This window comes from Coregonus lavaretus, assembly GCF_964263955.1.
Source record: "Coregonus lavaretus genome assembly, chromosome: 16".
NCBI lineage: Eukaryota > Metazoa > Chordata > Actinopteri > Salmoniformes > Salmonidae > Coregonus > Coregonus lavaretus.
This window is the reverse complement of record NC_140003.1, coordinates 23,779,177-23,806,332: the sequence shown is the minus strand read 5'-3', so window position 1 is coordinate 23,806,332 and position 27,156 is coordinate 23,779,177. Positions and strand designations below refer to the sequence as shown.

Here is a 27,156-nt window from a genome sequence, read left to right as displayed (position 1 = left end):
TTATTTCATAGTTTTGATGTCTTCACTATTATTCTACAATGTAGAAAATAGTAAATATAAAGAAAAACCCTTGAATGAGTAGGTGTGTCCAAACTTTTGACTGGTAGTGTATATACACTGTATGTGTGGCATAGAGACACCTGCATCCCAAAATACTTTCTACAAACACACACAAATACACACAAGTGCACACACACACAAACACACACACACGCAAACACACACAAACACACAGTAACAGATGTGCTCTGCCTATCGTTGGCAGGCTACAGTCTCAGCAGGGTATATGGAGCTAATGCAGTCTGTGCACCTCCCCTCAGTTGAAAAATAACACAGAAAAAGGACAAAGTGTGTGTTCCATATGGTACCCTATTCCCCATATAGTGAACTACTTTTGACCAGAGCCCTATTGAATTTGGGATGCAGTTAAGGTAAAAATGCAGTGAATACCTGCATCGCAACAGAAACAAAAAGCACACTCAGCATCCCCTGTCCCGTACAACATGCAGGCAGGCAGGCAGGCAGGGAGGGAGGGAGGGAGGGAGCAAAAAATGAAGGAAGGCTAGGATTATCCATATATATTTTTACTGCATAACAATGCAGTATCTGAGCTTCAATGCTATAGTCTGAAACAATCACTTTCAGGAGTGGAGACTTAGTCAGGTAGCTATAAAACAGCAGCAGCAATGTTACAATACAGTACAAAAGATTACTGTCTTGTGCACATGCTAAAAAAAAGGTGCCTGGAAGTAGTATGTTTTGCTGAAAGAATAATTTGTAAAAGTAAAGCGAATAATCATAGTAATAGTATATCTATTTGATTCTTACCCAACATGCTCCAGGGGGCATAAAGCTCATTTCAAGGTGCATTTGATGTTATTATGTTGAGGTGATGGAAAAGTTAATTTAGAAAAAAATATGGCAAATCCGGCAAAAATATGGATTACCCTTCAGATGGCTGCACACACACATTACACCATACCAGGACACCATGGTTACCAGGTACCGAGGAGACATGTCAAATCAGATCACTGTGTGAGCCAATCAGCTTATTCTATGATACACACCTGCAGCAGCATCCAGCTGCTCATTCAGAACACAATGGAGAAAGCCATTGCAATGAAATCACCTCGGGATTATCAACATTAGCCAGTGACAGTCCCATTTCAATGTGAGAACACACAGATGCTGTGAAGCCCACTCAGCAGCCCTGACAGAGGGAAGGACGGAGGGAGGAGATGCCAATAGCTCTCTCTGTCTCTGTCTCTGTCTCTGTCTCTGTCTCTGTCTCTGTCTCTCTCTCTCTCTCTCTCTCTCTCTCTCTCTCTCTCTCTCTCTCTCTCCTCTCCTCTCTCTCTCTCTCTCTCTCTCTCTCTCTCTCTCTCTCTCTCTCTCTCTCTCTCTCTCTCTCTCTCTCTCTCTCTCTCTCTCTCTCTCTCTCTCTCTCTCTCTCTCTCTCTCTCTCTCTCTCTCTCTCTCTCTCTCTCTCTCTCTCTCTCTCTCTCTCAGTTCAAACTCCTGGGAGTTCTTTGACAATGTTCAATTTAACACAGACAGATGGAGACAGTGCTTCCTGTGATTGCATTACGATATCACACTATTCAGAACTGGGGATTGGGAGAGCGAGAGAGGGACCGATACAAAGATTGGAATGGGAAAGAGGGAGGGATACACACACACACACACACATGCGCACACGCACGTCCACGCACATATGTCCTGTACTGAGAAGTAATGATAGCCTCAGCTCTGGTAGTGATGGAGAGGAGCCTACTACCTCCTGGGAGTCAGAACTTTACAGGTGAGAGCAGCAGAAGGCGAGGGGGAGAATTCCTCTCCCTGAGAGAGAGCAGAGCACAGCAGAGCAGAGCATGGAACACATCTGAATACCAACAACTGTACTGTACCACACTGACTCAACTTCACATTCCAAAACCTCAGTCTGTGAAAGCATCACAGTGAGAATTTATTTTTTTCAGAAAAGGGCAAATCTCTCTCGCTTCCTCTTCACCTATGGACATCATTCATGTTCTTTATTTTCCACAAAAGGGCAATATCCACATTGTGGATGAGTCTTCTGTTCTGCTCACACTCATTTCTCCCTCTAGTGAAGTGGATGATACTGCATTCCTTAAACAATGGTCTGTGTAACCACGCTTATGAGTCAGGGCACAGCTCACACAGTACAGCAACACACAGGATGTGTCCCGAATAGCACCCTATTCCCTACGTAGTGTACTACTTTTGATCAGGGCCCATAGGGTAGTGCACTATAGGAAAAGGAAAAGTAGTGAACTATGTAGGGAATTGGGTACCATTTGGGAAGCAACACAGATTCCTTCCTCTAACCATCAGGCTTCTCATTAGTGCAGGTAGAATGTGTAATAAAAAAGGCTCTCTGCCTTACTCTGCATCACTCGCTCAACTCAGGCTAAGTGTTTCTCAAGAAGTGGATGCTGAATGATGATAATCATTAGGCCTGGAAATTGCAGTAATCGAGTTTGCGTGGGGGTGGGTGGGAGAGGGTGAGGGTGCGTGCGTGTGTACTGCACCTGTACATTAGTGTGTGTGTCTGTGTTTTCCTGAGTGTGTGTGTGTGTCTTGCATAAGAAGACTATCACTCATCACTCACACGTTGGTGGTGAATATTCCGTAGATTAGGTCTTGTTCAGGCAGATAGAAGGTGCTCTGCAGCTCATTATAGTAGAAGGGGATCTCTCCGGAGCGCGAGCAGTTCAGCCTGGCCTTCATGAAGGTGGTCCAGGTGTCCTCCAGTAGGAACCGCCCTCCGATGTCGTTCTTACAGACGCGGGCCACCCGGGAGTAGACGGTCTTCCCACAGTCGTGTTCCACAGCGTTCTCACGCAGGAAGAAGAACGTGAAGAGACCCACATCGTAGGCTGAGATGAAATGGGGCTCTGAGGAAGAGAAGAGGAGGAGAGGAGAGGAAGAGAGGAGAGGACAGGGGACAAGGGGAGGAGAAGAGAAGAAGAAGAAGAAGAAGAGGAAGGAGAGAGGGGAAGAGGAGACGAAGTCAGAGAGAGCATTAGAGTCCATGCAGCCGAAGGGGATGATTGTTAATGTCATGCTAGTTTATACTGATGAATGAATGTGTCCAGTCATGTTGATAATAAAGTAATGCTGTGAGATACATTCATTAGTCACAGTCATCCTATAAAATGTACACTGCATTCATTCCTCCATTTGTAAATTGCCAGGACACATGATCAATCTTGATACGGTAAAGACATGAGACTAATGCACTCAATGAGCGGAACAACATCAATAGAGACCATGAATTCATCATTCATTCTACTTTGACTTGGTGCTCAGAAATACTACATGGTACGGCCACCCAAACAGTCTCCCTGTTGTGAGTTGTTATTATCACAGACACGTGTTAGCCTCAGTCCCAACACTGAACACATTAACAGCAGACATAGCTGGGTTCAAACAGCATTTCAAATATTTAAAAAATGATTGAGCATGCCTGGACAAAACGGAACCAATGGAATAATTCCCAAAGTACAAACTCCGCCCATCTGGCATTATATTCAGGCTCAAACAAACGCTCAATGACAGTTTTGAAATATGTTAAATACTATTTGAACCCAGGTGTGATAACCAGTAGCATGCCTCCTCCCCTGTAGCGTTATAATGTAGAGGAGCATTGCTCATGACTAGAGAAGCGGTGAGGCTGTGAGAACAACACAGCATGGCTGTCAGTGCTGCTTTCCCTAAGGTAACATTCATTCTCAGTGATATCAAACACACACACACACTCACACACACACACACAGACGGACAGCGTGGATGCAGAGCGGAGAGTGGAGATATTAACCTGCAAACAGCCATGACGGTAAGTGCCCCGGGGGCCAGCACTACCTTTTAAGAGAATGAGATTATAGGAGAACGCAGGCGGTCAGCAGGAATGGAAACAGCATCAGAAGCAATAACAGAACTCATAATTCCATTTCAGAACACTCATAAAAAAAACAACTATGGGTAGTTGCTGGCGGCAGCAAATAGGAATGGGTGAAATGGTTGAAGAGATGGACTAGTTTACCAAATAGCACAATATTTGGTGATATCTACAGATGCTTCCCTGCTGCAAGTCCACAGACATGCAGTGACATGTTAATGATAGTCGATTGATAGTTAGTGGAGCATCTATAGATGGACTATCAAAATAAAGTGTTAACCAACATTCTCTTGTCAGCTGTAGCTTCATCCACTGTCACATTAATCTTATCCTATAGTTTGCTTTCTCCATATCTTTATCGCACAGTTCAATCATTGTCTCTAGGCTAAACTTACTGTTAACATGCCAGCATGAAGAGGAAAGACCCATAGCTTTGCCGTGAATAATCACATGTAATGTAAAATCATGTAATCCATTTCTGATAAGCTATCATGACAAATCTACCATTACCTCCCTAACCTGGCTCTGAATGGCACTGTTTAATGGAGGACTGAGTTTTCCAGTTCAGTTAGCTAACTTATGCATACAGCCATGTAAATGAAGGTGTGTGTGTGTGTGTGTGTGTGTGTGTGTGTGTGTGTGTGTGTGTGTGTGTGTGTGTGTGTGTGTGTGTGTGTGTGTGTGTGTGTATGTATGTGTGTGTGTGTATGTGGTACTGCTTCACCAGACCTCCTGCTGGGTCCTAGATAATTACCACAGAGAGAGAAGCTGGAAACAGGCATCAGCGTTTATTAACACTACTGCTTCCCCATGACTGTCAGACACACACACACACACACAAACACACATAGACCACACACACACACATACAAACCACACACACATATGGCCCGGTTGCTGTCAGAGGGGGCATTTGAATGAGCTAATATACAGTGGATACAGTATAATATGCATGTTTAGGATGCGTGATGTGTGTAGGTGTCAATCCAACAAACAGATTGTTCAATCTTCACACAGTCTGATTGAGGGGTGTAACTCACACACAGCCACATGACTGACCATGGTGAACAGGAGGAGAGAGAGAGAGAGAGAGTACAAGAGAGCTAGAGAGAGAGAGAGAGCAAGCGAGAGAGAAAGAGCGAGAGAGAGAGAGTGAGAGAGAGATAAGCTACAGGATAAAATACAAACCCTCCAATGCTAAAAGACCTGTGGTGTTGATGGTATACAAACGAAAGGATAAAATATACAGACCACAAATTCAAATGGGCTATTCTTAAACTCTTTACATCAGCTCTGGTATCTTCCCTAATATTTGGAACCAAGGCCTGATCACCCCAATCCACAAAAGTGGAGACAAATTTGAACCCAATAATTACCGTGGAATATGCGTCAGCAGCAATCTCAGAAAAATCCTCTGCAGTATCATCAACAGCAGACTCCAACATTTCCTCAGTGAAAACAATGTCCTGAGCAAATGTAAAATTGGCTTCTTACCAAAATACCGTACGAAATACCACATATACACCCTGCAAACCCTTATTGACAAACAAACAAAACAAAACATAAGCAAAGTCTTCTCACGCTTTGTTGATTTCAAAAAAGCTTTTGACTCAATTCGGCATGAGGGTCTGTTATAGAAATTGATGGAAAGCGGTGATGGGGGAAAGCATATGACATTATAAAATCAATGTACACAAACAACAAGTGTGCAGATAAAATTGGCAATAAACACAGATTTTTTTCCTCAGGGCCGTGGGGTGAGACAGGGATGCAGATTCAGCCCCACCCTCTTCAATATATCAAAGAATTGTAAATACAACCTATTTATTTATTTTCCTTTCATACTTCAACTACTTGCACATTGTTAAAACACTGTACATAGCCAATAATATAACATTTGAAATGTCTATATTCTTTTAAAATGTCTGTTTTCCTTTCTATATTTCCCTTTTGTTTATTGTCTATTCTATTTGCTTTGGCAACGTAAACATATGTTTCTCATGCCAATAAAAACCTTTGAATTGAATTGAGAGAGAGAGAGAGAGAGAGAGAGAGAGAGAGAGAGAGAGAGAGAGAGAGAGAGAGAGAGAGAGAGAGAGAGAGAGAGAGAGAGAGAGAGAGAGAGAGAGAGAGAGAGAGAGAGAGAGAGAGAGAGAGAGAGAGAGAGTGAGAGAGAGAGAGAGAGAGAGAGAGAGTATTGCCTGTGTTCTTTAGGGACTTCTACATCCTCAATACTCCCCAGGCTCCCCACTTCCTTCTCATTTATAATAAAACAGTTGGTCAGCACCTGGCATGTCCCAATCCAATAAAGAACAGATTGATTGGATTCAGAACCCCCTCTGTTCTGGTTTGTCTGTTTGTCTGTGAATCCCCCTAACTGGGAGGCTTATGACTAGAAATGAGATGAGATTTTAATTCTCACTCCGTCTCCTCTGAGGCTGCTTGATCCAGCTCTAGACTCTGGAGGAAGAGCCTGTACAGAAAATTGGGCTTTGCCTCAAGAGGATGTGTGTATTTTTAGGGGCGGCTGAGGGAATGGAAAGAAAATATGGTGTGTAACTAAAGTGTGTGGTGGGGTGTCTATCTGCCTGTATGTCTGCAACTAGCTGTGATTACGCTGATGAGCAGAGCACTCTCTTCGCCTCTCCACTCCTCCCTTCATCCCTCCCTCGTTTTTTCCCTCGCTTGCTAGAGAGGCTCCGGTAAAGCCCCCAACCCCCCCACACACACACACCTCAGACACACACACACACTGTCAGAAGAGAGCACTGTGTGGCATGAAGCATGCAGCACATTGTAATTTCACCCTCTCCCTGACGCAAGGAATAATTACACTGCTCACTGCCTTCTGAGTCTCTGAGTCTATCACCTCTCCTGTGCTTGGCCTGTATACCTCTACCTCCAACCTTACCTCTCACCCCATTTCTTCTTCTGTCTCCTCCTACTGAGTCTGACTCCTCTTCTCTAGCCTCCTACCCCCTTTTCCTCTATTGCTCTTTCTCCCCTCTGCCTGGCCCACTAATGAAGCCTCACCTTTCCTCTCCTCCCTTTCGCCCCCTTTCTTCCCCTTCTTACACCATTCATTGACTCCTGAGTGTCTCTCCTCTCCTCGCCTCTCTCCTGGTCTACCAGTGTGGCGTCTACCTCTACCTACTCACCCTTCCTCTCTCCTGGTCTACCAGTGTGATGTCTACCTCTATCTACTCACCCTTCCTCTCTCCTGGTCTACCAGTGTGATGTCTACCTCTACCTACTCACCCTTCCTCTCTCCTGGTCTACCAGTGTGGCGTCTACCTCTATCTACTCAACCTTCCTCTCTCCTGGTCTACCAGTGTGATGTCTATCTCTACCTACTCACCCTTCCTCTCTCCTGGTCTACCAGTGTGGCGTCTACCTCTACCTACTCACCCTTCCTCTCTCCTGGTCTACCAGTGTGGCGTCTACCTCTACCTACTCACCCTTCCTCTCTCCTGGTCTACCAGTGTGGCGTCTACCTCTACCTACTCACCCTTCCTCTCTCCTGGTCTACCAGTGTGGCGTCTACCTCTACCTACTCACCCTTCCTCTCTCCTGGTCTACCAGTGTGATGTCTACCTCTATCTACTCACCCTTCCTCTCTCCTGGTCTACCAGTGTGATTTCTACCTCTACCTACTCACCCTTCCTCTCTCCTGGTCTACCAGTGTGGCGTCTACCTCTACCTGCTCACCCTTCCTCTCTCCTGGTCTACCAGTGTGATGTCTACCTCTATCTACTCACCCTTCCTCTCTCCTGGTCTACCAGTGTGATGTCTACCTCTACCTACTCACCCTTCCTCTCTCCTGGTCTACCAGTGTGATGTCTATCTCTACCTACTCACCCTTCCTCTCTCCTGGTCTACCAGTGTGATGTCTACCTCTATCTACTCACCCTTCCTCTCTCCTGGTCTACCAGTGTGATGTCTACCTCTACCTACTCACCCTTCCTCTCTCCTGGTCTACCAGTGTGATGTCTACCTCTACCTACTCACCCTTCCTCTCTCCTGGTCTACCAGTGTGATGTCTATCTCTACCTACTCACCCTTCCTCTCTCCTGGTCTACCAGTGTGATGTCTACCTCTACCTGCTCACCCTTCCTCTCTCCTGGTCTACCAGTGTGATGTCTACCTCTATCTACTCACCCTTCCTCTCTCCTGGTCTACCAGTGTGATGTCTACCTCTACCTACTCACCCTTCCTCTTTCCTGGTCTACCAGTGTGATGTCTATCTCTACCTACTCACCCTTCCTCTCTCCTGGTCTACCAGTGTGATGTCTACCTCTATCTACTCACCCTTCCTCTCTCCTGGTCTACCAGTGTGATGTCTATCTCTACCTACTCACCCTTACTCTCTCCCCATTTCTTCCCCTTCCTCCCCCTTTCTCCTCCTACTCTGTGAAGCCAAGAACTGTGTGGCTGCTGCGTTTGAATTACTGCAGATGAGAAGAAACGTCTCTGGAAGGTTTGTCTTTTTTCTGCCTGAGTCAGGATGTATTTTGGAGATTATAGACACCTAGCTATGACTTTTGGGGCTGATGGAGGTTTATCTAACTTAGCTTTTCTACGGTGCCAGCCGTACTGTCCACACCCTTCCTACCTATGTGATCCCTATGCAACAACAACACTGTGGTGGATTACTCAAATCGCTTTTTGGGGTGTCAAATTACCATGGTTTTTGTACTAGGATATTAAGAAAGGGTAGGATATACAGTGAGGGAAAAAAGTATTTGATCCCCTGCTGATTTTGTACGTTTGCCCACTGACAAAGACATGATCAGTCTATAATTTTAATGGTAGGTTTATTTGAACAGTGAGAGACAGAATAACAACAACAAAATGCAGAAAAACGTATGTCAAAAATGTTATAAATTGATTTGCATTTTAATGAGGGAAATAAGTATTTGACCCCTCTGCAAAACATGACTTAGTACTTGGTGGCAAAACCCTTATTGGCAATCACAGAGGTCAGACGTTTCTTGTAGTTGGCCACCAGGTATGCACACATCTCAGGAGGGATTTTGTCCCACTCCTCTTTGCAGATCTTCTCCAAGTCATTAAGGTTTCGAGGCTGACGTTTGGCAACTCGAACCTTCAGCTCCTTCCACAGATTTTCTATGGGATTAATGTCTGGAGACTGGCTAGGCCACTCCAGGACCTTAATGTGCCTCTTCTTGAGCCACTTCTTTGTTGCCTTGGCAGTCTGTTTTGGGTCATTGTCATGCTGGAATACCCATCCACGACCGATTTTCAATGCCCTGGCTGAGGGAAGGAGGTTCTCACTCAAGATTTGACGGTACATGGCCCCGTCCATCGTCCCTTTGATGCGGTGAAGTTGTCCTGTCCCCTTAGCAGAAAAACACCCCCAAAGCATAATGTTTCCACCTCCATGTTTGATGGTGGGGATGGTGTTCTTGGGGTCATAGGTAGCATTCCTCCTCCTCCAAACACAGCGAGTTGAGTTGATGCCAAAGAGCTCGATTTTGGTCTCATCTGACCACAACACTTTCACCCAGTTCTCCTCTGAATCATTCAGATGTTCATTGGCAAACTTCAGACGGGCCTGTATATGTGCTTTCTTGAACAGGGCGACCTTGCGGGCGCTGCAGGATTTCAGTCCTTCACGGCGTAGTGTGTTACCAATTGTTTTCTTGGTGACTATGGTCCCAGCTGCCTTGAGATCATTGACAAGATCCTCCCGTATAGTTCTGGGCTGATTCCTCACCGTTGTCATGATCATTGCAACTCCAAGAGGTGAGATCTTGCATGGAGCCCCAGGCCGAGGGAGATTGACAGTTATTTTGTGTTTCTTCCATTTGCGAATAATCGCACCAACTGTTGTCACCTTCTCACCAAGCTGCTTGGCGATGGTCTTGTAGCCCATTCCAGCCTTGTGTAGGTCTACAATCTTGTCCCTGACATCCTTGGAGAGCTCTTTGGTCTTGGCCATGGTGGAGAGTTTGGAATCTGATTGATTGATTGCTTCTGTGGACAGGTGTCTTTTATACAGGTAACAAGCTGAGATTAGGAGCACTCCCTTTAAGAGTGTGCTCCTAATCTCAGCTCGTTACCTGTATAAAAGACACCTGGGAGCCAGAAATCTTTCTGATTGAGAGGGGGTCAAATACTTATTTCCCTCATTAAAATGCAAATCAATGTATAACATTTTTGACATGCGTTTTTCTGGATTTTTTTGTTGTTATTCTGTCTCTCACTGTTCAAATAAACCTGCCATTAAAATTATAGACTGATCATTTCTTTGTCAGTGGGCAAAAGTACAAAATCAGCAGGGGATTAAATACTTTTTTCCCTCACTGTAGTTCCCCCTGAGAAACATGGTTGATAGACTGCATCAAGACAATTAACAATCTGGAAGCACTGCATCTCTGAAAAAGATCTTAGCCCCTATGCAAAAATCCACTTTAATTGACGCTACACAATGAGAAATTAGCTAACACATGGTGGGCAGTGTGTGGTGTGTGTGTGTATGCGTTACCATTGAGCCACTTGGAGTTGTACTGGGCCGTCCTGAGGGGTGGCATGCCCCCCAGGCTCCGGTAGATGACGGGGTCGCGACCAGAGAAGTCGATGACCGTGGCGGCGTATAGCTCGCCGCTCTCCGTCACCACCGCCGTGGAGTTATGGCGAGGGTCGTAGGGGCACCTTGCCACACCGTTCACGCGATCCAACACACTACTCATATTCCCCACCTGGGAGAGGAGGGAAAGAGAGAGAGAGAGAGAGAGAGAGAGAGAGAGAGAGAGAGAGAGAGAGAGAGAGAGAGAATGTTTGAAATAATCTTTATTGGGTCTGGGAGCCCACCACACAAATACTCATACAAAACCGTATTTACACATCAATTAAAAACACAACTCCAATTCCTCCTCCACAGTAACTGAACACAACAGCCTCTGAATACCCCATATACTCATAAACAGATCAATATTGTTGACAAGTTTATAATAGGCAAACTCAACCCTTAGTCTTGCTGCCAACATTCCCTCCAGCATTCCCACCACATCCACAGACCCCTGTCCCCGAATACTGTTCTTTCGGGTCTTCCATATGGCTAATTTTGCTGCCCCTAACACAAAATTAAGCAACACAACTACACCTTTCTGACTAAACCTGTACTTTGGCCCAAATATATACAGTTGGGAAGAGAAAACCTCTCCCAGAGCTGAGAACCAATTAGTGATCAGGTCAATCATCCCGACCAACCTGGGACACTGTAAAAACAGATGTGCCAGAGTTTCAGACTGAGCACAGAATGGACACCCCTCCCCAACAGTAGGATCCAGGTGTACCAGATACATGTTGGTGGCTATGGCTCCATGTATTATCCTCCATTGGTGGTCAGCTGTCCTCTTATCAATAGGCAGTTTGTATAATGTTCGCCAACAGCCTTTTGGGGAGGCACCTGGACCAAGCACACCCGCCCACCTCGTCGATTTTACCCCTTCCAGGGAAGAGGCATGGGACACCTTTACACATATTCTGTACATGGCCTTCTTTCCCACCTCCTTGAACTCCCCCAGCTCCGGGGTATCGAAGGAAAGCAGCATCCCCACGTCCTCCTCGAATGCCCCCGCCGCAGCACTAACAATCAGTGCAGGGAACACATAATCCAGACCCTCCTTCCACCGATCAGAATTGGAAGTGTCAGTCACATACTGCAGATGAAGTACTGGCAAGGAATCACAGACCTCAGCGACGACCTTCCTCAGTAGGCGAGACGATCGGATCCCCGCTCTTTCTCCCAGCTCCTCCAACAACCTATTCCTGTTCCACATCAGATGACCCAGCTTAGTACACCCCACGCCTAACAGGCATGAACGTAGGCTAGCTGAACCCAGAACACGGGACTGGATGGCAGTGTTGTGAAAAAGAGGCTCTTCAAAAAGCCACATCCCTGGTGGCGTGCAGGCCTTACGGGACTTGACCAGAACTCTCCAAGCCTGCATAACAGACTCATAAAATGGAGTCAGGCCAGGCAACTCACCCCCCTCCAGCTTTAAGAGGAAAAGGTGCTTGTCTAAGCCCAAACAGCCCGCTCTCCTCATCAATGCGTAGGCTGTGTCAACCCAGCTAGAACCGTCACTGTACAACAGTCTCTGGGCTGCTTGAAGCCGGAAAGCCATGATCCTGGAAGAAATGTCCACCAGGCCTTGCCCACCCTCGTGCAGTGGCAGGTACAGGGCTGAAGCTTTAATCCAATGTTGTCCAGACCAGAAGAAGTTGACAAGGGTCCTCTGAAGCTCTTGTATCAGACCCTTTGGTGGCTGTAAAATCATTAGTCTGTGCCACAGGGTAGAGGCAGCTAGGTTATTAGCTACCAGTACCCTTCCCCTATAAGACAGCTGGGGCAGCACCCATTTCCATCTTGACAGTCTGGCACACACTTTCTCCACTACACCCTCCCAGTTCTTTTTCTGAAAGACATCGGAGCCTAGAAAAAACCCCAAAGTCTTCATCCTATCTCTGCCCCACTGAAGCCCCCCTGGTAACCATGGAGCGGACCCCATCTGAAGCTGGCCTGCCCACAGCGCTTCACTCTTTCCCCAATTGACTCTAGCTGAGGAGGCCCCCTCATACACCTTTAAGGCGTCTGAGAGAACCTTAACATCCTCACCCCCTGTAATAAAAACTGTCACGTCATCTGCATACGCAGACAGTGCTATCGTGGGACCCTTCATTACACCTGGCACAGAGAAACCAGTAAGCTTCGCTCTTAAAAAACTAAGACTGTATAACAGCCAGACTGTATAACTGCCCTGAAATTGGGCATCCCTGCCTGATGCCCCTTTGGACAGGGATGGGACAACTCAAACCACCCCCCACCTTCACCATACACGAGGCCCCAGCATACAGTAAATTCATCCAAGACAAAAAAACATCCCCAAACCCAAAGGCTTTCATTGTTTTAAACAAGTACTGGTGGTCCACACGATCAAAAGCCTTCTCCTGATCCAAAGAAAGTAAACCCACATTTACATCAGACAGTTAACAAATGTCCAAAACATCTCTTATTAGAAACAAGTTGTCAACAATAGAGCGATCAGGTACACAGTAGGACTGGTCCTTGTGGACCAACAATCCCAGATACTCTTTCAACCTGTTTGAGAGACATTTAGAAACAATTTTATATTCTGCACACAGCAAAGCAACAGGTCTCCAATTTTTTATGAGAGCCAAATCCCCCTTTTTTGGCAACAGTGAAAGTACCGCACGTTGACAAGATACAGGAAGAGAGCCCTCATGAAAAGATTCACACACCACTTCATAAAAATCCTCCCCAATAGACCCCCAAAAGTGCTTATAAAACTCAGATGGTAAACCATCAATGCCAGGGGCTCGGCCTGTTGAGAGCTGCATAACTGCTGTGGACAGCTCTTGCAGTGTAATGTCAGAGTCCAATGCGACTCTTTGCTCAGGTCCCAATTGAGGAAGACCGTGTAACAACTGTTCAGTACACAGAGAGTCACAATCCTCCGCCTTATAGAGGGCAGAATAGAAATCCACGGCATGTTGACGCATTTCACTGTCATCCGTGGTCACCTTCCCATCAGGGAGACGAAGGCAGACCATCTGTTTACGTTGCAATGTCGACTGTCCTAGGTTTAAAAAAAAAAGCACTAGGAGCATCCATATCCTTGAGGGAAGCGAAACGAGACCTAATCAAGGCACCCTTCACTCTTTCATGCAGAAACGACCTCAATTCATGTTTCTTGTCCTGTAAGTTCATGACTAGTCCGGGGTCATTCTGAGTGAGCAACTTCAATTCAATAGATTTAATGTTCTGTTCAAGGGCCCTGATAGTCTCTTTAACTTCAATTCGAGACAGAGCAGTATACTGTTGACAAAATAATCGTATTTGGGCCTTCCCAACCTCCCACCATTGTCTCAAGGACTCAAAATTCCCTTTTGTAACCCTCCATTTTTCCCAAAACAACAAAAACCTTTCACAAAACATGACATCATGTAACAATTTAACCTTAAAATACCAATAAGATGATGACCTTCGTGGACAGGACAAGTGAATATCAACAGTGACAATATGGTGATCAGAGAAACCCACAGGAGTAATGTCACACCTTCCAACCCTACTACAGTATTGCTCAGATACATACAACCTGTCTAACCTTGCTGCACTGACATGACCTTCATTAACTTTTAGCCATGTGTACTGCCTAACTTTTGCATTCCTTACTCTCCACACATCAGAAAGCTCAAACTCAGTTAATAGACCAGACAGACAAATTGCTGACCGCAGGTGAGGTTCTTCAGCGGTGCGATCAACAGTAAAATCCACTGTACAGTTCCAGTCCCCCCCTAAAACCATACAACCCTCTTGGTCACACTGTCTTAAGGTTTCCTTTATTTTATCAAAACCAACAATACGCTCTGTACCCTCATTAGGAGCATAAACATTCAAAAAAACAAACAAAAACCCCATAACATCCACCTTGACCAATAAAACCCGACCCTTGACAATCTCTGTTGTAGATACCACAGTCACCCCTAAGCCTGAAGAAAACAAGATTGCCACCCCAGCACTGAAATTAGTACCATGACTGAGTATATGCTGCCCCTCCCACCACATACCCCAGTCAGCCTCATGTTCCTCATCACTATGTGTCTCCTGTAGGAAAACTACATTAAGCCTTTTCTGTTTTATTACTTCTAATACCCAAGCCCTCTTATTCCTGTCCCTTACTCCATTAATATTGAGAGAACCTACCCTTAGTACCTCCATATAGAAAAGAAAAATGAAAAGCAGAAGATACCACAGAGAAACCAGACAAAGAGAATAGAACACCCTATGAGGCATAATCATCATCATTATTTAAATTTTCTCTTAACCTGACCACGTTTCCCACCACCTTTTGCTGCTGCAACAGCAGTAACAAATTTCCTCAAGCGAAACCGCTTCTTCTCACTCAACTGGTCTAACCCCACCGTCTTCTGTAACATCACAGCTGACCTCACAAACTTATCAACATCAAAATAATCTGCCAATTTGACGGATTTCCCAAAAGTCTGATCCAGAAACCCATTTACCTCCTCTAGATCGTAAATTGAGTCCTCACCAGCTGATATCGTATCAAGAGAGATATCCATATCCTTCTCCTGATCCTCCTCAACTGAGGCCACAGACCACTGACTCCCCTCTACCACATCCCTTTCAACACTCCCCACTTGCACCCCATCACTCGTACCAGGCATCTCCTCCACTACCTGGGAGACTAGCCCCACCTGAACCCCATTACTCGTAGTGGGCATCTCCTCCACTACCTGGGAGACTAGCCCCACCTGAACCCCATTACTCGTAGTGGGCATCTCCTCCACTACCTGGGAGACTAGCCCCACCTGAACCCCATTACTCGTAGTGGGCATCTCCTCCACTACCTGGGAGACTAGCCCCCCCTGTACCCCAGCACTCATAGTGGGCATCTCCTCCACTACCTGGGAGACTAGCCCCCCCTGTACCCCAGCACTCATAGTGGGCATCTCCTCCACTACCTGGGAGATGAGCTCCACATGAACCCTCTCCTGTAACCCATTACTTGTAGTGGGCATCTCCTCCACTACCTGGGAGATTAGCTCCACATGTACCCCCTCCTGTACCACAGCACTCGTACTGGGCACCTCCTCACCAGTCTGAGGAAATGGCCCTTCAGATCCATCCTTACCTTCTACAACAATTTTTTTCTGCTGCATAACATTTCCCTCTGGTACAAGTTGCACCTCTGTGCCCTCAACACGGACAACTTGTTCCTCAGCAACAGATGCGTGTGGCTGCTCTACCACTGTCAGCCCACCTCTTCCTACATCAGTGGGCCCAGGCGTTATGAGGACCACCTGCGCCCCTCCCTCTGCCTTCTCCCTTTTCGGGCAAGCATGTCGCTTATGACCAACATCCCCACACTCAAAACACCGTTGACTACCCGTACTAGCATAAGCCATATACAGTCTATTGTCATACTTGACTTTAAACGATAACTCCAAAGTCTGCTCCGGTGAGTCCAAAAACATAAACACCTGTCGCCGAAACGACATAACCTGTTTCAACGCCGGGTGTTTGCAACCCAATGGGACAACCTTAATTGAACTTGCAAACTTCCCAAAGCGCAATAACTCGCGCTCCAATAGCTCATTTAGAATGAACGGCGGTACATTTGAAATCGTTACCCTTGTTGACGGAGAAAAAAGCGGCGTAACTTGAATAAACATTCCTTTAAGAAGTATGCCATGCTCAACCATACGATCAACAAGGCGCTCTTCTTTAAGAAATACCACCACCGCTTTATTCATCCGTGACGCATAAGCAACATTCTCATATCCTACCTTCTCTCCTACGGTGACCAGAACCTCTTCCACCGTGACAGTAGCTTCAGTAACACACCTAAAGCTGTGCCGAAGTGACAGGGACGGCGTCCCGATTCGGGCCGCCATCCCCACCAAAATCAGGGTAATTTCAACACGAAAAACAATATACTTAATTCTACCACAACAAAAAAATTGAAATAATAACCTTAATTATGCATAGAAGAAAAAAGGATATCACCAAGAAAAGGAAAACCCAGGATATCTAACTCTACACAACACTCGCACTTAGCACTCACTCAAACAATTCCCAGCACGCACCAAACACTCCCAGCATTCCCCTGGAGGGGGAAATCAATCATTTCCAGACCCAGGGACATGTACTAGTCTGTGGCGACCTAAATGCCAGAACTAGACAAGAACCTGACACCCTCAGCACACAGGGGGACAAACACCTACCTGGAGGTGACAGCATTCCCTCCCCCATATGCCCCCCTAGGCACAACTACGACAACATAACCAACAAAAACGGGTCACGACTCCTGCAGCTCTGTCGCACACTGGGTATGTACATAGTCAATGGTAGGCTTCGAGGGGACTCCTATGGTAGGTACACCTATAGCTCATATCTTGGCAGTAGTACTGTAGACTACTTTATCACTGACCTCAACCCAGAGTCTCTCAGAGCGTTCACAGTCAGCCCACTGACACCCCTATCAGACTACAGCAAAATCACAGTCTACTTGAACAGAGCAATACTCAATCATGAGGCATCAAAGCCAAAGGAACTGAATAATATTAAGAAATGCTATAGATGGAAGGAAAGTAGTGTTGAAACCTACCAAAAAACAATTAGGAAACAACAAATTCAATCCATTCTAGACAACTTCCTGGACAAAACGTTCCACTGTAATAGTGAAGGTGTAAACTTGGCAGTAGAAAACCTAAACAGTATATTTGACCTCTCAGCTTCCCTATCAAATCTAAAAATCTCTAACAGAAAACCAAAGAAAAGTAATAACAGTGATAAATGGTTTGATGAAGAATGCAAAAACCTAAGAAAGAAATTGAGAAACCTATCCAACCAAAAACATAGAGACCCAGAAAACCTGAGCCTACGCCTTCACTATGGTGAATCACTAAAACAATACAGAAATACACTACGGAAAAAGAAGGAACAGCATGTCAGAAATCAGCTCAATGTAATTGAAGAATCCATAGACTCTAACCACTTCTGGGAAAATTGGAAAACACTAAACAAACAACAACACGAAGAGCTATCTATCCAAAACGGAGATGTATGGGTAAACCACTTCTCCAACCTTTTTGGCCCTATAACAGAGAACAAACAGCAAAAAAATATACATGATCAAATGCAAATCTTAGAATCAACTATTAAAGACTACCAGAACCCACTGGATTCTCCAATTACATTGAATGAACTACAGGACAAAATACAAACCCTCCAACCCAAAAAGTCCTGTGGTGTTGATGGTATCCTCAATGAAATGATAAAATATACAGACCACAAATTTCAATTAGCTATACTTAAACTCTTTAACATCATCCTTAGCTCTGGCATCTTCCCCAATATTTGGAACCAAGGACTGATCACCCCAATCCACAAAAGTGGAGACAAATTTGACCCCAATAACTACCGTGGGATATGCGTCAACAGCAACCGTGGGAAAATCCTCTGCATTATCATTAACAGCAGACTAGTTCATTTCCTCAGTGAAAACAATGTACTGAGCAAATGTCAAATTGACTTTTTACCAAGTTACCGTACGACAGACCACGTATTCACCCTGCACACCCTAATTGACAAACAAACAAACCAAAACAAAGGCAAAGTCTTCTCATGCTTTGTTGATTTCAAAAAAGCTTTTGACTCAATTTGGCATGAGGGTCTGCTATACAAATTGATGGAAAGTGGGGTTGGGTGAAAAACATTCGACATTATAAAATCCATGTACACAAACAACAAGTGTGCGGTTAAAATTGGCAAAAAACACACACATTTCTTTCCACAGGGCCGTGGGGTGAGACAGGGATGCAGTTTAAGCCCCACCCTCTTCAACATATATATCAATGAATTGGCGAGGGCACTAGAACAGTCTGCAGCACCCGGCCTCACCCTACTAGAATCTGAAGTCAAATGTCTTCTGTTTGCTGATGATCTGGTGCTTCTGTCACCAACCAAGGAGGGCCTACAGCAGCACCTAGATCTTCTGCACAGATTCTGTCAGACCTGGGCCCAGACAGTAAATCTCAGTAAGACAAAAATAATGGTGTTCCAAAAAAGGTCCAGTTGCCAGGACCACAAATACAAATTCCATCTAGACACCGTTGCCCTAGAGCACACAAAAAACTATACATACCTCGGCCTAAACATCAGCGCCACAGGTAACTTCCACAAAGCTGTGAACGATCTGAGAGACAAGGCAAGAAATGCCTTCTATGCCATCAAAAGGAACATAAAATTTGACATACCAATTAGGATCTGGCTAAAAATACTTGAATCAGTTATAGAACCCATTGCCATTTATGGTTCTGAGGTCTGGGGTCCGCTCACCAACCAAGAATTCACAAAATGGGACAAACACCAAATTGAGACTCTGCATGCAGAATTCTGCAAAAACATCCTCCGTGTACAATGTAAAACACCAAATAATGCATGCAGAGCAGAATTAGGCCAATACCCGCTAATTATCAAAATCCAGAAAAGAGCCGTTAAATTCTATAACCACTTAAAAGGAAGCGATTCCCAAACCTTCCATAACAAAGCCATCACCTACAGAGAGATGAACTTGGAGAAGAGTCCCCTAAGTAAGCTTGTCCTGGGGCTCTGTTCACAAACACAAACAGACCCCACACAGCCCCAGGACAACAACAACATCAACAACAACACAATTAGACCCAACCAAATCATGAGAAAACAAAAAGAGAATTACTTGACACATTGGAAAGAACAAACAAATAAACAGAGCAAACTAGAATGCTATTTGGCCCTAAACAGAGAGTACACAGTGGCAGAATACCTGACCACTGTGACTGACCCAAACTTAAGGAAAGCTTTGACTATGTACAGACTCAGTGAGCATAGCCTTGCTATTGAGAAAGGCCGCCGTAGGCAGACCTGGCTCTCAAGAGAAGACAGGCTATGTGCACACTGCCCTCAAAATGAGGTGGAAACTGAGCTGCACTTCCTAACCTCCTGCCAAATGTATGACCATATTAGAGACACATATTTCCCTCAGATTACAGCGATCCACAAAGAATTCGAAAACAAACCCAATTTTGATAAACTCCCTTATCTACTGGGTGAAAAACCACAGTGTGCCATCACAGCTGCAAGATTTGTGACCTGTTGCCACAAGAAAAGGGCAACCAGTGAAGAACAAACACCATTGTAAATACAACCCATATTTATGTTTATTTATTTTCCCATTTGTACTTTAACTATTTGCACATTGTTACAACACTGTAAATATACATAATATGACATTTGAAATGTCTTTATTCTTTTGGAACTTCTGAGTGTAATGTTTACTGTTAATATTTATTGTTTATTTCACTTTTGTTTACTATCTACTTCACTTGCTTTGGTAATGTTAACACACGTTTCCCATGCCAATAAAGCCCTTAAATTGAAATTGAAATTAAATTGAATTGAATTGAGAGAGAGAGAGAGAGAGAGAGATAGATAGATAGATAGATAGATAGATAGATAGATAGATAGATAGAGAAATAGAGAGAGAGAGATAGAGAGAGAGATAGAAAGATAAATAGAGATAGAGAGATATAGAGAGATAGAGAGAGATAGAAAGTAAGAAAATTATAGTGTTGTTACTGTCTTCCTCCACCTCTAAAGTCTCCAACAGACCATATGTCTGTTTGATGTTTACATTCAAGACCTTATCTTAACCCCTCCCTTCATCATTCTCTATCTATCACCCCTACCCCTCTTCCTGCCAGTTATCACTCTATCCCCCTCTTCCCTCCATCCACTCTTCCTTCCTCCCACCATCCTCCTTTACCCTCTCATCAATCCCTCCCTATCACCCCTACTCAGCCCCATGTAGGTTTTCACTCCATTCTACTTCTTCCCCGAACCACATCCACTCTGACACTAATCATTCCATCCATCCTCCCTCCATCCCTCCCCACTTATCCCCTTACCTCCCGGGTGATACAGAGGGGCTGGAAGGCGTTGGTTCCACAGGTGATGACCTCAGTCTTATTGACCAGCAGGACGCGGATGTAGTTCTGACATTCCACCTACATGGGTTAGAGGTTAGAGAATTCACTAGAAACCAAACGGAAGAAAATGGACCAAAACTGGGTGGGTCTACCTGTACTCTATAAGAAACCTGATAAAAAATATATATTGTTTTCATTGCAAAACATTTGGCTACAGTTTATAACGGTGTGCACTAATGGATACGAGCCAGCATTACTCACTCACCACTCACTTTAATGATATGACTGTAATGACTGTCTATCTTTCATCTGTGAGATGAAATGTAACACATCTAAACCTAGTCCAATCACATCTCATTCTTAGAAAGCATTCAAGTTCAAGTTTGTTTATTTGTCATATACAGTTGAAGTCGGAAGTTTACATACACTTAGGTTGGAGTCATTAAAACTTGTTTTTCAACCAATCCACACATTTCTTGTTAACAAACTATAGTTTTGGCAAGTCGGTTAGGACATCTACTTTATGCATGACACAAGTAATTTTTCCAACAATTGTTTACAGACAGATTATTTCACTTATAATTCACTGTATCACAATTCCAGTGGGTCAGAAGTTTACATACACTAAGTTGACTGTGCCTTTAAACAGCTTGGAAAATTCCAGAAAATGATGTCATGGCTTTAGAAGCTTCTGATAGGCTAATTGACATCATTAGAGTCAATTGGAGGTGTACCTGTGGATGTATTTCAAGGCCTACCTTCAAACACAGTGCCTCTTTGATTGACAATCAAAAGAAATCAGGCAAGACCTCAGAAAATAAATTGTAGAACTCCACAAGTCTGGTTCATCCTTCGGAGCAATTTCCAAACGCCTGAAGGTACCACGTTCATCTGTACAAACAATAGTACACAAGTATAAACACCATGGGACCACGCAGCCATCATACTGCTCAGGAAGGAGACACGTTCTGTCTCCTAGAGATGAACGTACCTTGGTGCGAAAAGTGCAAATCAATCCCAGAACGGACCTTGTGAAGATGCTGGAGGAAACAGGTACAAAAGTATCTATATCTACAGTAAAACAAGTCCTATATCGGCATGACCTGAAAGGCCGATCAGCAAGGAAGAAGCCACTTGTCAGTGATGCTGTAGGTGGGTGTAGTGGTGGAATCAAGCGCAGGACCGAAGTACAGTCCAAAAGACTTTAGTGAAATTCCACAAGGGGAAATGAACAAACTGGCCCGAAGGCGAAACTCCGCACGTAGGCGGACAAAACAAACGGGCGCAGTACACAGGTGCGTAAAACGCTCCAACACAGTGGAGAGATAGCTCAACCGAGCGAATAATGTAAACACGTCCAGTAACGCACGACAGACAATAAAGCAATCACACACAACACTGGACAAACACAACGAGTAACTTATAGGACGCTAATTAACCTAAACGATAACAGGTGTCACAACAAACAGACAAAAGCAAACGAACATAGAAACATGCAACGATGGCAGCTAGAATTCCGGAGACAACGAACGCCGAAGCCTGCCCGAACAAGGAAGAGAGGCAGCCTCGGCCGAAACCGTGACAGTACCCCCCCCTTGATGCGCGGCTCCAGACGTGCGCCGACTCCGGCCTCGGGGACGACCAGGAGGACGCGGAGCAGGGTGCGTCGGGTGCCCACGATGGAATTCCGTCAGGAGAGACGGGTCCAAAATGTCTCTCCTCGGCACCCAGCACCGTTCCTCCGGATCGTACCCCTCCCACTCCACTAGATATTGGAGACCCCCCATCCGACGTCTCGAATCCAAGATGGACCTCACGGAGTACGCCGGTGCCCCCTCGATGTCCAATGGGGGCGGAGGAGTCTCCCTGATCTCACTTTCTTGGAGTGGGCCAGCTACCACCGGCCTGAGAAGAGACACATGGAACGAGGGGTTAATACTTTTATATTCAACAGGTAGTTGTAACTTGTAACACACCTCGTTCAACCTTCTCAGGACTTTAAATGGCCCTACAAACCGCCGACCCAGTTTCCGACAGGGCAGGCGGAGGGGCAGGTTTCTGGTAGAGAGCCAGACTCGATCACCAGGTGTGTACACCGGTCCCTCACTGCGGTGGAGATCGGCGCTCGCCTTATGACGACGGAGGGCCCGCTGCAGGTGGACGTGTGCAGCGTTCCATGTCTCCTCCGAGCGCCGCGCCCACTCATCCACCGCAGGAGCCTCGATCTGGCTCTGCTGCCAAGGTGCCAGAACCGGCTGGTAACCTAACACACATTGAAAAGGGGTTAGGTTAGTGGAGGAGTGGCGTAGGGAATTCTGGGCCATCTCGGCCCAGGGAACGTACCTTGCCCACTCCTCCGGCCGGTCCTGGCAGTATGTTCTAAGAAACCTACCCACATCCTGGTTCACGCGTTCCACCTGCCCATTACTCTCCGGGTGGTAACCCGAGGTGAGGCTCACCGAGACCCCCAACCGCTCCATAAAGGCTCTCCAAACCCTGGAGGTAAATTGGGGACCTCGATCAGACACAATATCCTCGGGTACCCCGTAGTGCCGGAACACATGGGTGAATAGTGCTTCGGCAGTTTGCAGGGCAGTAGGAAGGCCCGGCATGGGGAGCAGACGACAGGCCTTAGAAAACCGGTCCACAACGACCAGTATAGTGGTATTTCCCTGTGAAGGAGGAAGGTCAGTAAGGAAATCCACCGAGAGGTGAGACCATGGTCGTTGTGGAACGGGCAGGGGTAGTAACTTACCCCTAGGCAGATGTCTAGGCGCCTTACACTGGGCGCACACCGAGCAGGAGGAAACATAAACCCTCACATCCCTTGCCAACATGGGCCACCAGTACTTGGCACTAAGACAGTGCACTGTCCGGCCGATACCAGGGTGTCCAGAGGAGGGTGACGTGTGAGCCCAATAGATCAATCGATCCCGAACCTCGAGCGGAACGTACTTCCGACCCTCCGGGCATTGCGGTGGACTAGGGTCGGTGCGTAATGCCTGCTCGAGCTCAGCATCGACCTCCCACACTACCGGTGCCACCAGACACGACTCCGGCAGTATGGGAGTGGGCTCCACGGACCTCTCCTCCGTGTCATACCGCTGAGACAGCGCATCTGCCTTACCGTTCTGTGACCCAGGGATGTACGTGATCTTAAATGTAAACCGGGTCAAAAACATATTCCATCTTGCCTGGCGAGGGTTCAGCCTCCTCGCTGCCCGGATGTACTCCAGGTTACGGTGGTCCGTCAAAATGAGGAAAGGGTGTTGAGCCCCCTCAAGCCAGTGCCTCCACACCTTTAGGGCCTGTACCACGGCTAACAGCTCCCTGTCCCCTACGTCATAGTTTCGCTCCGCCGGACTGAGCTTCTTAGAATAAAAAGCACAGGGGCGGAGTTTAGGTGGCGCGCCTGACCGTTGTGAAAGCACTGCTCCTATACCGGCCTCAGACGCGTCCACCTCTACCTGAAATGGCAAAGAGGGATCCGGATGCGCCAGCACCGGGGCCGAGGTAAACAGGTCCTTCAGCCTCCCAAACGCCCTGTCCGCCTTGGCAGACCACTGCAGACGCACCGGACCCCCCTTCAAAAGAGACGTGATGGGAGCTGCCACCTGTCCAAAACCCCGGATAAACCTCCGGTAGTAATTCGCAAACCCCAAAAACTGCTGCACCTCCTTCACAGTGGTTGGTGTTTGCCAATTACGCACGGCTGACACCCGGTCTACCTCCATCTTCACCCCTGACGCAGACAACTGATACCCCAAAAAGGAGACCGACTCCTGAAAAAACAGACACTTCTCTGCCTTAACATACAGGTCGTGCTCCACCAGCCTCCGCAACACTCTGCGCACCAGGGCCACATGCTCGACTCGGGTAGGCGAGTACACGAGAATGTCATCTATGTACACAACCACCCCCTGCCCCTGCATGTCCCTGAAGATCTCATCCACGAATGATTGGAAAACTGACGGAGCGTTCATCAACCCGTATGGCATGACAAGATACTCGTAATGGCCCGAGGTGGTACTAAAGGCTGTCTTCCATTCATCGCCCTCCCTGATGCGCACCAAGTTGTACGCGCTCCTGAGATCTAATTTAGTGAAGAAACGCGCCCCATGCAATGACTCCGTCATGGTCGCAATCAGCGGGAGTGGATAACTGTACTTCACCGTGATCTGATTGAGACCACGGTAATCGATGCACGGGCGTAACCCACCATCCTTTTTCTTCACAAAAAAGAAACTCGAGGACGCAGGGGAAGTGGAAGGCCGTATGTATCCTTGTCTCAGAGATTCGTCTATGTAAGTCTCCATAGCTTTCTTCTCCTCCTGAGACAGAGGATACACATGGCTCCGTGGGAGCGCAGCTCCTGCCTGGAGGTCTATCGCACAATCTCCCTGCCTATGGGGCGGCAACTGCGTCGCCCTCGACTTACTAAACGCAATAGCCAAATCCCCATACTCAGGGGGAACGTGCAATGCGGGCACCTGGTTTGGACTCTCCACCGAGGTAGCCCCTACGGAAACGCCCAAACATCGACCCACACACTGGGCAGACCACTCCATCAGAGCCCTCTCCTGCCATGAAATAGATGGGTTATGGGTACTCAACCAGGGCATGCCCAGCACCACCGGATACGCAGGCGAGTCGATCAGAAATAGCTGAATCATCTCCTGATGACCCCCCTGCGCACACATCCTAAGTGGCGCAGTGACCTCCCTGATCAAGCCCGCACCCAACGGACGGCTATCTAGGGCATGAACGGGGAAAGGGACATCAACAGGGAGACGGGGGATCCCTAAGGCTAAACAAAACTTCTTATCAACAAAATTCCCAGCCGCGCCTGAATCTACCAGCGCCTTATGCTGGGAATGAGGTGCTACCTGTGGGAAACGCACAGGTATACAGAAATGTGCAACAGAGAGCTCTGGGTGAGTGGGGCGCCTACTCACCTGGAAGGACTCCCCAGTGCGGGACCTGTCGTCCTCTCCCCTAGGAGGCCATCCCCAGCACCTAGCCGCGGTGTGTCCTCCCCGACCACAGTTGGTGCAGGAGATGGACCCCCTCGTAAGCCGACCCCTCCTTTCTCTAGCGCCAGCGCCCCCGAGATCCATGGGGCACGGCTCGGAGGCGCTGGAGGGTGAAATGGACGGACCCCCCTCGGAACATCCGCGGGTAGCTAGCAGGTTATCCAGCCTGATGGACATGTCGACCAACTGGTCGAACGAGAGGCTGGTGTCCCTACAGGCCAGCTCCCTACGGACGTCCTCGCGTAGACTACATCTGTAGTGATCGCTGAGAGCCCGCTCATTCCACCCTGCATCCGCCGCTAGAGTACGGAATTCTAAGGCGAACTCCTGGGCACTCCTCTTCCCCTGCCGGAGGAAGACCAGACGCTCCCCCGCCGCTTTCCCCTCCGGGGGATGGTCGAACACCGCCTTGAAGCGGCGGGAGAACTCGTCGTAGGTGATGGTGTCCGCGTCGATCCTCCTCCACTCTGCGTTGGCCCATTCCAACGCCTTCCCGGAAAGGCAGGAGATCAGGGCGGACACACTCTCATGTCCCGAAGGCGCCGGGTGCACGGTGGCCAGGTAAAGCTCCACCTGGAGAAGGAATCCCTGACACCCGGCCGCGGTCCCATCGTAGGCCCTCGGGAGCGAGAGTTGAACTCCTCTGGCTTCCGGAGCGGGAATGGGCTGACTTGCCGATGGTGCTGGCAGAGAGGATGGCGGTGGAGGAGTCCCCCAGCCTCGGATGGTGGTGATCACCTCCTGCAGTGCGGACCCCATCTGCAGGATCTGGTCACTCTGTTCTCGGACCCTGTCCTCCAGCGTCGCCTGGGCTGCTGCGGCTCCTGCTGATTCCATTCTTGAAGGTGTGTGATTTTGTCAGTGATGCTGTAGGTGGGTGTAGTGGTGGAATCAAGCGCAGGACACCGAAGTACAGTCCAAAAGACTTTAGTTAAATTCCACAAGGGGAAATGAACAAACTGGCCCGAAGGCGAAACTCCACACGTAGGCGGACAAAACAAACGGGCGCACTACACAGGTGCGTAAAACGCTCCAACACAGTGGAGAGATAGCTCAACCGAGCGAATAATGTAAACACGTCCAGTAACGCACGACAGACAATAAAGCAATCACACACAACACTGGACAAACACAACGAGTAACTTATAGGACGCTAATTAACCTAAACGATAACAGGTGTCACAACAAACAGACAAAAGCAAACGAACATAGAAACATGCAACGATGGCAGCTAGAATTCCGGAGACAACGAACGCCGAAGCCTGCCCGAACAAGGAAGAGAGGCAGCCTCGGCCGAAACCGTGACACCACTGCTCCAAAACCACCATAAAAAAGCCAGACTACGGTTTGCAACTGCACACTTTGGAGAAATGTCCTCTGGTCTGATGAAACAAAAATAGAACTGTTTGGCCATAATGACCATCGTTATGTTTGGAGGAAAAAGGGGGCTGCTTGTAAGCCGAAGAACACCATGAAGCACAGGGGTGGCAGCATCATGCTGTGAGGGTGCTTTGCTGCAAGAGGGACTGGTGCACTTCACAAAATAGATGGCAACATGAGGAAGGAAAATTATGTGGATATATTGAAGCAACATCTCAAGACATCAGTCAGGAAGTTAAAACTTGGTCGCAAATGGGTCTTCCAAATGGACAATCAAGC

At 47.0% G+C, this 27,156-nt stretch overlaps 1 protein-coding gene across 1 annotated transcript in view; it reads right to left on the bottom strand.

Moving 5' to 3' along the window:
• sema5ba (sema domain, seven thrombospondin repeats (type 1 and type 1-like), transmembrane domain (TM) and short cytoplasmic domain, (semaphorin) 5Ba) overlaps positions 1-27,156 on the bottom strand; it is a 120,735-nt gene that overhangs the window by 56,377 nt on the left and 37,202 nt on the right. Inside the window, exons 5-7 of the mRNA XM_084179907.1 lie at positions 20,444-20,542; positions 10,431-10,644; positions 2,633-2,918 (exon numbers count right to left, since the gene is read on the bottom strand). Coding sequence (XP_084036033.1) covers positions 2,633-2,918; positions 10,431-10,644; positions 20,444-20,542 — 599 coding nt within the window. The remainder of the gene's footprint in view (positions 1-2,632; positions 2,919-10,430; positions 10,645-20,443; positions 20,543-27,156) is intronic.